This window comes from Onychostruthus taczanowskii, unplaced genomic scaffold, assembly GCF_017590055.1.
Source record: "Onychostruthus taczanowskii isolate IOZ18803 unplaced genomic scaffold, ASM1759005v1 scaffold90, whole genome shotgun sequence".
Lineage (NCBI taxonomy): Eukaryota > Metazoa > Chordata > Aves > Passeriformes > Passeridae > Onychostruthus > Onychostruthus taczanowskii.
The window spans coordinates 1075777-1089797 of NW_024506994.1; the positions used below are offsets into that span (position 1 = coordinate 1075777).

A 14021-nucleotide genomic window follows, 5' to 3' on the forward strand; every position below is an offset into this window, starting at 1 on the left:
AACCACTACTTGCCTTAAAGGGTCAAAAGACCTCAAAAAGGAAGTGAGGCCAGAAGAACTGTGACTTCTCTCACTCATATGGTTATGATCTGAAGGCTGGAAAAGAGACCTGAACATGATTTGATGAAGAAAATGACAGAGGGTCGTGACATGAGGCCTCTGGTGCTCTCCCTGCTGCCGGTGACCCTTAAATTCCAAGCAATGTCTTTCACTGGAAGTTAAAATCCAGGGAAGTTGCTGTGGTAGTGGTCAGTCAGGCAGCTCTGCTCAGTGCTGTCCTCAACAGGGTCATCGTCAAAACGCTGGTGATGCCACCACAGTTTATTGCAGAGCAGAAGCTTTGTCTTCCCCGTTCTACCTAATAAGAGATTTGTTATCATCAAGCTTCTGTTGTGCCCCTTGTTTTGCAATGTGTTTTTTTTCTTTCTCCATTAAACCGTTAAATTTTGTGTTCCAGATTAAACAAGGAAACCTGCTATTTTCCATCCAAGAGAAGCATCTCCATGAATTTCCACTCTTATCTGTCTCTATATTTTTACAGGATTCAGTCTCAGCTGTTTTTCTTTTCTCTAAATAATAAGTTGTAATCCTGGCATTTTTGAATTCCCAGCATGGGTCTATTTAGAAATTAGTAAGAGTAATTCTAATATGAAAGAAAATTGGCCTTTTTAAGCTATTGTTGTGTCACAATGGTGCTGAGAGGCACAAACCAACAACGGCGCTGCTTTGTTACCAGGCACTGGGCAGAAATAGCTGGAGATCAGTCAGACCTTGGAAAATTTACAATTTCAGAGGGTCAATCAGAGACAGCAAGAGGAAGGAAGTGACTTGAAGAGTGTCACACAGTAGGCAGCAGCAGAGCCAGGGCAGTGCCATTGAGTTCATCTGTAGTGCCATAGGATTGCACCCTTGAACATCTCCACTGTCTGTGTGGAATACACAGCCATGCCTGCTCTGGGATCACATCCCTGGGCTGCTCTATGCCTGCCTTGGCAGAGAAACTGGAGCAGGGAATAGAGGTGGGTGCACCCAAAGAGTGTTCAGAGAGCCCATGGTGTCAACACAATTCGGTTACACCTTTTGGGTAAAGATTATCAGTATATATCATATATATATTTTATATATATATATATATATATATATATATAATCAGCTTTGTCCCCAAAGGTTGTATTTACACAACCTGATCTCGTCTTCCATTCTGGTAACCTTTTCTCTGACTACTTTTAAATAAATGTAAAAAATTTCCGTCAAAACAAATCCCTTTCCCCTGTTCAGTGAAGCAAGGAACACCAGTGAACTCTTTTAGAGGCAGCACTGGGAGATTTCACTGTCCCCACACCAGTGTCTGGGAGGGCCCTGCAGTGTTTGCTATCCCATGTGACCCTGCATCCCAAACATCCCACCACAGCCTGCTTTATCGTGTCTCCATTCTGCCAGATCCTAGTGCTGCTATCCAAGTTAAGGAAAAAAGAGAAGGACCAGTTTCACCTGTGCTGCTGGGTACCCTCTCAGCATGGTTCTGGATTTCCTAGCAAAAAGGAGAGGACTGAGTTTTGTTATTCAAAAGAGGAAGGAGTGAGCCCAAATCAGCACTAGGTCACATGAAAAAAATAGGAAGGAGCAGAGCTGGGACTAGTCCTGAAGGTGGGCAGAGTCCTGCAGAGCTGGCCTTCCTACTCACAGTGCTGCTGGAAAAATCTGGACAGGTTTGGTCCCAACTCTACACACTGTGATCCCTTGTCTCCCAATCCTGTTTGCTGTTTTGCTGCTTCCAGAACACTTCTGACCTTTCTTAGGATCACAATCATATCCATGTTGCCATCATGCTACAGTAACACAAACCTGGAGAATCTTAGATCATCCAATCAGTTGAATCTGGCTTTTTAGAGGGTAGAGTGGCTGGAATGTGTTTCTTCCCAGGTCACCCCTCTCTGTAGCCACACTCGTGCTTGCCCAGAGATGTGCTCATCATAGAGGTGTGCAGGATGATGAGACAGAGTTGCTGCACAGCAATATTCCTGTGGTGGCTGAGTCCCATGTGCTCCATTCTGCAAATCGTGGGCTCTTTTCCCATTGTCTGAATGACACAAAGGAATCGTGAATAACTGGAGTGCAGGACCAAAATGCAAAGGAAAAGACAGTGGAGCTTGCTACCAAAACCTACATGTCAATAAATAGTTGAAAAAAAACTGTAAAAAGTGTCCCTGTGTGATTATTTGTCCAATATCCAGCATAACAGAGCATGGTTTTTCTTTGAGCCCTTGAAAATGAGAGTTATTGCTGTTCACACCACTGTTAAACTGAGGTCTGGGAAAATAGTCATCATATTAAATATGAGCAGGTTGCAATGCCAAATTCCATACCATGGGCAATACATTTTATTCTTCTCTTTTCTTGACACACTAGTAGCTTCAGTTTCATTTTAGCACCTCTGGTGCCATTTCTTTTCCACTCTTAGTGTATTAGTGTCTGTCTTCTCACACCCCTGAAACAGCTGTAGTATGCTTCATACTTTAATGTTGAATTAACCTCCAATCTCTCCTTTCCCACCTCCTGCTGTGTTTCTCCTTTGCCTTGTTTACTCAAATTAGAACCTTTCATCACAAATTTGAGATGCTGGGGAGGAAAAAAATTGTCTCTGAGAGGGCAGCCTATTGCCCAGTTGAAAAGAGCTGGTTTGTCATGTCAGGGACATCTTTACTCCATGTATGACTTTCCTCACTGCATACCTGATTTTTTTTTCACCAGTGCAGCATGAATATCATGGTTACAAGAAATAATGACTTTGTTTAATAAATGTGAGCTTCTGGCTTCAGTTGCACAAGCTTTCCCCAGCTCCATTGCTCTTCCCTGGACACACTCCAGCCCCTCAATGTCTTTTTTGTCCTGAGGGGACTAAAATTGAACAGAGCACTTGAGGTGTGACCACAGCAGTGCCCAGCACAGGGGACAGTCACTGCCCTGGCCCTGCTGCCACACCATGGCTGGCACAGCCCAGGTGCCTTTGGCCTTCTTGCCCACCTGGGCACAGCTGGCTCAGGTTCAGCTGCTGTCACCAGCACCTCCAGGTCCTTTTCCAGCTTTCCAGACACTCTTTCCCCAGCCTGAAGCGCTGCAGGAGTTGTTGTGACCCAAGTTACTCACTTGGACTGGGTTTACCAACACCCAAGTATGTGTTAAACTGGTTGTACTGAAAGAGCAAAATGTATCGATCAGAGGGGATTCTTCAGTTCCTGCCAACGGAAGTTAGGGCGTTTAGTGTCCCTAGACTGAATTTAGACTTTGTAAATAACCCCTCAGGCAATAACATGCAAGTCAGTGCAGGCAGCCAGAAGAAAACAATTTAAAAATGACTTGAGGTTGCAAATACCAGCTTAAACAAGATTTAATTGTTGAAAACATACAACTCCATGAGGAGACTCTGAGAATTCCACTTAAATGCTGGTTCTGATTTTCATAAATAGAGGTGAAAGCTAGAGAAGCCCAGCTAAAGGTCTCAGCTCAAAGATGAGCTTCAAAAGTAAAACTTCAGAAATAAACCAATGTTTAAAAGGAAGGAAGTTGTAGGAATTTCTGGAGAAGGAAAAGGTGGCATTTTTTAAACCAAAAAGCTTGAGTTGTGCATCATGGCTGATGTGTTTTGCAGCAAGGAGAGGGCACTCAAAAGGGCCTGTCCCCACAGACTGATTTCACGCACTCTGCTCACTTGAGATCTCAGAGTCTTTGCAAAGAGATCTGGACACAGCAGCCAGAGATAAACAGGAGTAACAGAGTCATCTCCTCCTCTAAATGATACATGACTATTTTTGATAGACATTTCTGATAAGGACCCAGATTCATAGCCCTTCCCACATATCAGGAAATATCATTGATTTTGGTATATGGTACAAAACAAAACCCAGTATTCATATCCCAAACAACCACACATTGAGACATTTTATCTCTCAAAATGAAACCCTACATAGTGGGAAGCTGATAATTCAGCGCAATTCCCTTGTTCCTACAGATTCAGAATACTGTTTATGTTTTTCCCTGTGGAAAGTAAAAATAAAGTTGTAGGACATTCTCACTTGGTAGCATCAAGTAATTCCTCAGCTCATACCCTGTTTTATGCCAAAAATGGGAACTTGTTTTATATGTATGCCCATATTTACATCAAGGATGTATAATAGCTTCATGGTGAGTTCATTTTTTGCTTGAAGTTTCACATAACCTTTCAGAAATGAGTAGGTATCAACTTCATCCTTCATCTACCTCATTTCATGACTGCTTTATTAAATCAAAAGTAAGTTTCATAAAAGACTTCTAAAATATGATCCCCCCCAAATCTGGGTCTGTCAAAATGTATAACCTTGGGCTGTTGTGAACAGATCATATAGCTTGATCTGGTGTGCAGGAAGATGGGGATGAGCACAACTTGCTATTGTTAAACTACACATGAATAATTCACTGGGTTTGGGACCCATCAGCTCTTCTGGTTTTAATAATTCGTTTTCTTTTCTTCCATTTCGTAACTGGGCTGTTGATGTAATCCTGCCCCATGTGAATGCTAAGCTGAGGGTTTCACAAGAAATGAAATGCCATCTAACCAGTGTGAAAGAGCCACACAGTGTAATCTAAGGTGCCCACAAGAGCTGGCAGAGGATTGGGCTCCTGATGAAGTCAGTGGAGCCTCCAGTAATTAAATAATAATTAGCAGTTATATCAGGAAAAGGTTTTAATCTTGCCCTTGGTCTCCTTGCTTGCCTGAAGAAAGGCAGTGTTTTATTTCAGTAGAGAGAGGATGGACCATGGAACAAGTGGGAAAGCAGGAGATCTGGCTGGGACTGGGTGACATCAGGCTGCTTGAACTGAGCCCTCTGCCATGGTTTCACCAAGAAAGGCCAAAACCAAACATTAGGTGAGATGACTGCGTAGTACAGGCCAGGAATTTTATCGAGCAAGGGTTTAATCAGAATTAAAAGCTCTATTTGAGAACTTTAAAACAGTCAATCCTCATCCAATTGCTGCACCATGAGAATACAAATGTTGACACTCAGGATAAGAGCAAAACCTATGGGCAACATCTGTGCCAGGGAACAAAACACTTTGTTTTCAAAACTGATGATGTTACTTCTTGTGGGTAACAATCCTGGGCTCATTTTAGCCAACCTGTGCTTGGGAATGCCAGGACAGTGACAGCTGGTCCAGCCCAAATCAGTGCCAGGAACTGTTCTGTGAATTTAGCAAGGTGAGCAGTCAGATTCCAGCCTCTTTGTGGTGATCTGGCATTGTTTAATTTACCAATGCAATGGGTTTGTGTACTGGATTAAGTGACAGAATGTGGTAATTTTCTGCTTTCTGCCACAGGATTTGTGTCTTTTGCTACACTAGTAGACATTTTTCCCTGTGGTGGTTCTGTCCAGGTGCTATAGAATCACCTCCAGGTCCTGGCCATGCCCCTCCTGGCTACTGTAAAATTAACCCTGTCCTGGTCAGAACCAGGACACTCCCTCAAAATGCTGTAAAATGGTAACCTGTCTTCCTTGTACAGGCTACACTAAATTGACCAAGCTGCTTGAAACTCTCCATACTGACAGTGTTTTTGAGACCTCACCTCTTCTCTTTCTTATTCTGTTCTGTAGAAGAACAACTTCCTGTTATGATTAACACTGTATATATCCTACTTTCCAATGCTAAACTGAGTCTTGTTTACACACCCATGGCTCGAGAGCATGGCAACAACCACCCACATTCCTTCAGCTGAATCTCCTCTGCTGAGGAATGTTCAGTGAAGGACACCTGCACTGAGCAGCTCATGAGCAGCTGCTGGATTTCATTTGGGTGGTGTCTTTATTCCAGAACTGTGTGAGACTTAGAACAAAAAGGCACTGAAAGAGCTGTTGTGGAGTCTCCATGCTTGGAGATATACAAAACCCTGCTGAAACTAAAGCATTTTAAAGTCTCCCAGATTCCTAAGTTTAGGCTGTTACTGCTATACTTGAGCACCTAAATTCCACCTAAATCACACCTGAGATGACTCCATGCTCGTGTGAATTTTAAAATCCCTTATCACAGAATCACTGAATGGATTGGGCTGGAAGGGACCTTAAAGACCATCTAGTTCCAGCCCCCTGCCATGGGTAGGGATGCCACCCACTAAACCAGGTTGCTCATTATGGTGATCTTAGGCTCAGATATTATAAGGAGAAGGAAAGCACAGAGGTGAGGGGTTCCTGTGGCTGCTGGCCAAGTCAGAACTCTGGGGTGTCACAGAGTGACCTCAGAGGTTGGTTCTCTTCTGGTACCCTGCACTGGACAGAGCATCCTCTGGCTCTGCACTGGAGCAGCTCAGACAGTCCTGTCTCCAGTGGTGTGACTTTGAGCCTGCTGAGCCCCTGCAGCAAACACCTTTCCTCTAACACTTCAACTCTGAGACTCCTGCCCCAGCCTCGTGTCTCCCACACTCAGCCATGAAGCTGGAAAACAAAACTCCCAACCTTCCTTCTCTTGCCTGCCCCCTCAGCCTGGCTTTATTTCCCAGGACTGCTGATGGTTGAAGAACAATTGGTTTTGCTCATCTGAGGGGATTTGCATTGTGAATCTTCCTGACAAGCCAAGGAGCAAAAGGGTGGAGAGGAGGGGTGGGAGGAGAGATGCTCTGCCAGCCAGGCAGGCGGGATCGCTCTGGCAGAGGCTCTGCCTGGTTTTCACTCTGCCTCCCAGGGGAAAATCCTTCCTCTCACTCCAGGCTCCTGCCCTGCCACACCACAGGCAGGACAAGGAGGCAGCAGAAGGGTCCCTGCACTGCCAGCACCCAACACCAGCTCTCACCTGCAGCAGGCAAGCCATGAGGACGAGCTCTTTGCTCCTGCAGTGCCTTCACCTTTGATTGGAAACTTTCAGCCATCTCCCCAAGGGACCATGGAGGAGCAGTACATTTCCAAACTCCACCCAGTAGTGGATTATGGAGCTGGGGTCTTTCTTCTAATCATAGGTGAGTTCACAGCCTGCTCGTTTGCTTGGAGCCAGGGAACAGGGTACAGGGATTCCCTGTCTGCGCCGTGGTCAGGCAGAAGAACCTGGAGGGAAATGGCAGCAAATATTTCCCCAAAGGTTCTCCTGCTTAGTGCTTTGGAGCTGCTTAGCAGCAAGGATTAATCTCCACTCTGGGATTTGGAATCTTGTTTTGATGCTGAAGAATGACCAGCACAAATTTGCCTCTGTGGCATCACAAGTATTTGAAATAAGTTGTGTGTGACTTTCTGTGGCATCTCAGCCCTGAGAACTGAGCCAGGGCAGCTCAATCCATGGGACTGGTCAGGGGAGGCAGCTGTGGGCTGACCCTTGGTGGGAGAGGTGACATTCTGCTGTGTCTGGGTAGGATGCACTGATACAGAGCAGCAGAGTGTTTCCAAATAGCAGTTCTGGGTTTTGCAGCAGCCTGTTTGCCCTGCTGCAGGCACCTTGAAAATGAAATACAAGTAGGGATAGCTACCAGCCCATGGCTTCAATTAAGTGTTTTCTGCTTTGTCTGCTTCTTGCATGTACACAGGCATTTGTTTTCTACCCTTGTAGATTTGGAGAGGAGTGGAACTTGTTTAGGCATGCTTTCCACCTGAATTTTTCCTAAGATTCCTTCCTTCAGATCTCTTTAAAACTCTGGTTGACATAAGAAAGACAAGCCTATATTTTCATGTGCTTTAATACTGAGGCTCTGGGCAAAAGTGCTGGCCTTTAGCACTTCATGTTTCCTCCTGTTCTGCACAGCAGAGCACAACTCAGGGTGAGAAAATCCTTGTTTACAAAAAATAGCTTTTTCAAGTCAGGATGTCAGCTCCCTTCTCTCAGAAGTGCAAATACATAGATGCAGTTAAGGCACAATGGGAAGGGGCAGCAAAAAAGGGCTGGAGGCTGGAGCTCCCCGTGTTCATGTTCCACCATGCTGCAGTCTCACACCTCTCCTAAAGGACTCTGAGGCACTGAAACTCCAGGCACAGCTTCCAGCAGGGATCCAGAGCCCTGTGTGGCAGCCAGCCTCACTGCATCCTGCAGGGACTCAGAAATAAAGCAGTGAGCTGAACTGCAATCAGGTGCTGTATTTATCCATAGCTTTGCCACCTCCCTGGGGCTGCACGTTTGTGCCCTGAAATGATGTTTTTATTAGGAATAAGGCCAGGGCATGGGCAGCAGCATTCACCACCAGCTTTGTTTCCTGTCCCACAGTTACAGCTCTGTCCTGTGCCAGCAGCTGCCCACAGGCTGTGGGATGGAGGGGAAGAGCTTCTGTCAAGGGGAAAGAGAGGCTGGGCCTGGGTGTCACCTCTGGTGACAGAGCTGCTTCCTGCATCTCGTGTAAGGGCTGGGCTCTTACCAAAGAAAGTGAACTGGGTTCATTTTTCCTCCTGAAGCCTGAGGATGTTCTGTTTTGGGACCCTCACTTCTAGAAACAGAATGAGAGGCTGGAGTGACTCCAGGGAAGGGAATGGAGCTGGGGAAGGAGCTGGAGCACCAGGAGCAGCTGCGGGAGCTGGGAAAGGGGCTCAGCCTGGAGAAAAGGAGGCTCAGGGGGAACTTCTGGCTCTGCACAGCTCCCTGACAGGAGGGGACAGGCAGGGGGGTTTGGGCTCTGCTCCCAGATAACAAGTAACGGGACAACAAGAAATTGCCTCAAGTTGCACCAGGGCAGGTTTAGATTGGATATTAGGAAGCATTTCTTCATGGAAAGGACTGTGAAGCATAGGAACAGCTGCCCAGGGCAGCAGTGGAGTCACCATCTCTGGGAGGATTTAAAAGCTGTATGGATGTGGCATGTGGGGACATGCTTTAGAGGTGGTCAGTGCTGGGGAATGGTTGGACCTGATGTTTTCCAGTCCAAAGGATTCTATGATTCCATGTTTCCATGGAATCCAGCCTGTGGAGAGTGCTCTGCCCACAAGTGGCCAAGCCACCATGGTCATCATCCCATGTGTGCAGAGACAGAGATGCTGAGAGCTCAGGGAGCCCTTCAAGGGCATCCAGAGGGGGCAAGTGAATGTGGGTGGTCAGAGAGGGAATGAAGGAGGGACACGGGGTCTCAGATTTTTGTTCCTATTTCAGTTTAGCCTTTCTCTTGACACCTCTGAGGATTTTGTACTTATGCCAATATATTTATTCCATTTTATTGTATATGCCTCTATTAAGTCCTCTGTGGGCACTTAAAGTGGTACCTGTAAGCAAATGCAGCCTTCCTGCATTCACAGCCACAAGAGAACAGGACAGAATCTTTTTCTGTCTCCCTCTTTCACATCTGACTTTGGAGGACACCTTCTCAAGAAAACCTTTCATCAAAATGTTGCTACAGCACCATGTTTACTTGAAAGAGGAGAGAAAACGGGTTGTTTGGTGCATGTACTTCTGACACTGCTGTCACCAGTGCTTTGAAGCCCTGTGGTACACCTGAATAATGTATGTCTGACATCTCCTTTTTTCAAAGCAAGCTCTGGGTCTGTTGCACACCCCTGGCTAAACAACTCCCATGGTCCCACTGCTCTCAGAGACCACCAGAACATTCATGCTAATTCTCAGGGATCAGCAAGGACTCTGAGCTGCCCAGGCAGCACTTCCCCACCACCCAGGCAGCTCAGAGCCCAGTGCTGGGACTCCAGTTGAAGATGAGGGAAGTCACACAGAGGGAAGGCTTTGGGAAGTGCAGGGGACAAGTGGCCAGGATGGCTGGAGCACTTCAACAGGAAGGAGAAGTGAGGATATTCTTTCTCAGTGCAAGGAATACATGGACCTGCTAGAGTGGGTCCAGAGGAGGCCACAAAGATGCTCTGAGGGCTGGAGCAGCTTTGCTCTAGAGACAGGCTGGGAGAACTGGGGGGTTCTCTCTGGAAAAGGCTACAGGGACACCTCATTGTGGCCTTCCAGTACTTAAAGGAGGCTTATAAAAAAGACAGAAAGTGACTTTTCACATGGGCAGACAGTGACAGGACATTCCAAACCCCTCCATGGGCAAGGGTTGTCTCTGGAAAAAGCTACAGGGACACCTCATTGTGGCCTTCCAGTACTTAAAGGAGGCTTATAAAAAAGACAGAAAGTGACTTTTCACATGGGCAGACAGTGACAGGACATTCCAAACCCCTCCATGGGCAGGGACACATTCCGCTATTCCAGGATGTTGCAAGCCCCATCCAGCCTGGCCTTGGACACTTCCAGGGATCCAGGGGCAGCCACAACTTCTCTGGGCAACCTGTGCCAGGGCCTCCCCACCCTCACAGGGAAGAACACCTAATATCAAATCTAAACCTGCTCTCTTTCAGTTTAAAGCCATTCCCCCTTATCACAACATAATCTTGTAAGAAGTTCTTCCTCAGCTCTGTTGTAGCCCCTCTCAGGCACTTCACATACTTCCAGTGGATTTCCCAGGTGTGTTAACCTTGTGATATTCCTGTCTGTGTTGATCCTTCCCTTTCAGCCATCCTGACAATCCTTGGGAACTCAGCCGTCCTCGCCACGGCTGTGAAGCGCTCGGCCCTGCTGAAGTCACCGGAGCTGCTGACAGTGAACCTGGCAGTGGCAGACATTGGCATGGCCCTCAGCATGTACCCTCTGGCCATTGCATCCGCCTGGAACCATGCCTGGCTAGGGGGAGATGTCTCCTGTGTTTACTATGCCCTGATGGGTTTCCTCTTCGGGGTCTGCAGCATGATGACCCTGTGTGCCATGGCCGTGATTCGATTCCTCGTCACCAACTCATCCAAATCCAACAGTGAGTACATCGCCCCTCTGCTCACCTGGTGCTGCTGTGTTTGGGGTCTGGGAGGTGCTTTGTGGAATGTGGTGTAGGCTATCAGGTCAGTAACAGCAGAATAAACCTCAGCTTTTAGTGCAGTATCAAATCCTGGTGTTCCCAGAAGGATCTGATTAAATTCTGTATGAAACTTTTGTCTGTATGAAAGTTTTTCACTTCTCGGTTTTACCAAATGAAACTACCTGAAAATGGAGAGCACAAAAGTTTTCCTGGACCAGACTGCCTTCCCTTACTATTTGTATCCAAGCACATACACTAGAATTGAAAAGGAAGGAATATTCTTCTGGCATTCCTGGGCTGGGACCAAAGCACATTCAAGGTGAAATGGATCTTGTAAATCTCCCTGCCTTACTAAGCTCCAGACGAGCACTGAGGGCTGTGTTCAATGCTTCTCCAGAAGCCCCAAGGTTAGGGACCTGCAGCAGCAGCCAGGTGTGTCTGTAGCCACCATCCTTCTGTCTAAGGAGAAATTATGGCAAACCCCCATGTGGCTGGGATCCATATATGCTTGTTCTTCCTCTTTCTTGCAGGTAACAAAATCACCAAGAACACTGTCTGCATCCTGATTGCTTTTATCTGGCTCTACTCCTTGCTCTGGGCCATCCTGCCCTTGGTGGGCTGGGGCTACTACGGCCCTGAGCCCTTTGGCATCTCGTGCACAATAGCCTGGAGCAAATTCCACAACTCCTCCAATGGTTTCTCCTTCATCCTGAGCATGTTCCTCCTGTGCACGGTCCTGCCTGCGCTGACCATCGTTGCCTGCTACTTGGGGATTGCCTGGAAGGTTCATAAAGCCTACCAAGAGATCCAGAATATTGACAGGATCCCCAATGCAGCCAAACTGGAGAAGAAGCTGACCCTGGTGAGTTATCCCTGTGATGGGAAGAGTGTGCAGTAATCAGGAGCTGGCAGAGAGCTGGCTCTGCTCATGCACAGTTCACAGAATCATAGAATTACAGAGACCTACACAGAAATTTTGTGTGGAAACAGGATTTTAATATATTAAGTATTAATATATTATTTTTTTCCAAATATGGACTTCAGTTGTGCATTTCTTGTGGAAAAGCAGAACTGATCCAAGCTTTCTAGAGGCCAGTCATAGAATCACTGAATCATTAAGGGTAGAAAAGGTTTCTAAGATCATCAGGTCCAACCATTAATTCAGCACTGACAGGTCCACCACTTAACCATGCCCCTAAGCACCACGGCAACACACTTTTTAAAATATTGCCAATGACAGTGACTCCACCACTGTACTGGGCAGTCTGTCCCAATACTGACAACCCCTCCTGTGAAGAAATGCTTCCTGATATCCAATCTAAACATCCCCTGGTGCAACCTGAGGGCATTTCCTCTTGTCCTTTCATTTTTTACCTGGGAGCACGGCCTGACTCCTACCAGGCTCTACCCTCCAGAGAGCTGTAGAGTGATAAGGTCCTCTTGAATCTCCTTTTCTCTAGGCTGAGCTCCCCCTGCTGCTCCTCTTCAGACTTGTGCTCCAGACCCTTTCCCAGCTCCTCTCCCTTTTCTGGACATGTTCTAGCCCCTCAATATCTCTCTTGTCATGCGGGCCCAGCAAGCACAGCTTCGGATGCTGCAGTTCAGGTGTGGTCCCACACATCGCTGGCTGGGGGCTGTGTACAAATCACGAATGGGATGGGACTGCTGAGGAACATGCCTTGAGCTGTTTTATTTTCCAGCATCGGTCTCATTACATGGTTATGACAATGGGAAAATGCCATTAGCTCACATCCCAGGCAGCAGACCAAGAGCTTAATGTTACAACTTACTTTATAAGTTTTTTGGCCAATCACACAAAGCAAAAGCATATTGACAGTAGTGCCATCCAATCATTGTAAGTACACGTACCTTCAGTTAAAACAATTCTTGCTTATTTGGAATACAATACCTGTTTGTAAGCCTGAAACACAATGCACAGAGCTCTATTATTAAGCTTAGAACTCATAATATCTCGCTAGATATACTTTTCTGCAGCTTAAGGAGTTATTCTAGACAAGCGTTAATACACAGACCATTGTTCTATTTGTCCTTTCTTTTCTACTTTTTACATAACTTTTCTGCTAACTTATTTTATGGCTACTGCTTAGCTCTAAATCACAGTTCTGCTGTCTCTGACGCCTGCCTTTTGCAGCTTTCCCAAAACCCTCTGATTTTATGGATTCCCACACCACACACACCTCCTGTGCCAGAGCATCCAGCCCAGTCTGTCCAGCTGCAAACAGCTCTGTTCCCTTGCAGATGGCCGTGCTCATCTCAGTGGGATTCCTGAGCTCCTGGACTCCCTATGCAGCCACCAGCTTCTGGTCCATCTTTAACTCCAGCGACTCCCTGCAGCCCGTGGTGACGCTGCTGCCCTGCCTGTTTGCCAAGTCCTCCACGGCCTACAACCCTTTCATTTACTACATCTTCAGCAAGACTTTCCGCTGCGAGGTGAAGAAGCTGCAGTGCTGCTGTGGCTGGGGGGTTCACTACTTCAGCTCCGAAAACTCCGTGGAGAATCCCGTGTCCACCATGTGGAGCGGGAGGGACAATGTCCGTCTGTCTGCGGCGCCAAAGGTGCAGAACCCGGGAGCTGCAGCTCCCTGAAATGCAGCCGTGGGGTCAACCTGGCCTCACTCCCAGGCCCAAAGGAGCAGGGATGCAGAAAATGAGGTTGTCACTGCCTATCTTATGTCAGTACAGAGGTTTAAGTATATATTTTTAAGCAACTCTCAAATATTGTCTTTAAGCCTCACAGAAAAAAAATAAATCTACTTTTTCCCCATGAAATTCTACTTTAGGGGAAATAGATTTATGTACCAAACATAAAATCATGTAAATTAAACTTATTTTCAGGTAAAAAGAGAATTATTATTTTTGTTGATTTTTTTCCTGTACTTATGATTTTTTTTTAATGCAATCTATCTGCCAGCTGTTTGCTCGACCAGTAAAACAGCCATCAGAGAAAACCATCGGTTGCACACAGTGTTACCAAATAAACACAGCTGAGTGTGTGGTTTTCCAGCAATTCAGATTGAAAACCATATGGGGAGCAAGAAATGTTCACTACCAGGAAAAGGTGAGGATGTGGCTGCTCCCAAAATGATATAGAGATCTCGGGTTCCTTGCTCTCAGAGGTGCAGCTCTAACTCTCCAAGCACAAGTCCAAGGAGCTGAGCAGCCTTGGTCGGATGAGGTTTGGTTGGAATGTGACAGTCAGTGAAGGACGCCTTCTGTGTGTCCC

At 46.5% G+C, this 14021-nt stretch overlaps 1 protein-coding gene across 1 annotated transcript; it reads left to right on the forward strand.

Annotated features, from left to right (window-relative positions):
- Nucleotides 1-6906: 6906 nt before the first annotated feature.
- LOC121347468 (opsin-5-like) lies at nucleotides 6907-13384 on the forward strand. The gene is made up of 4 exons (XM_041426137.1): nucleotides 6907-6979; nucleotides 10442-10735; nucleotides 11308-11639; nucleotides 13037-13384. Exons 1-4 carry the CDS (start codon nucleotides 6907-6909, stop codon nucleotides 13382-13384), a joined length of 1047 nt encoding a protein of 348 aa, XP_041282071.1.
- The last annotated feature ends 637 nt before the right edge of the window (nucleotides 13385-14021 follow it).

What these genes read in the sequence shown, in the direction of transcription:
- LOC121347468 (XM_041426137.1), top strand. Translation starts at nt 6,907, where the DNA reads ATGGAGGAGCAGTACATTTCCAAACTCCACCCAGTAGTGGATTATGGA. An exon ending in GGTCTTTCTTCTAATCATAG is followed by an intron (nt 6,980 to 10,441) that starts GTGAGTTCACAG and finishes CTTCCCTTTCAG; the next exon opens with CCATCCTGACAATCCTTGGG. An exon ending in TGGAGAAGAAGCTGACCCTG is followed by an intron (nt 11,640 to 13,036) that starts GTGAGTTATCCC and finishes GTTCCCTTGCAG; the next exon opens with ATGGCCGTGCTCATCTCAGT.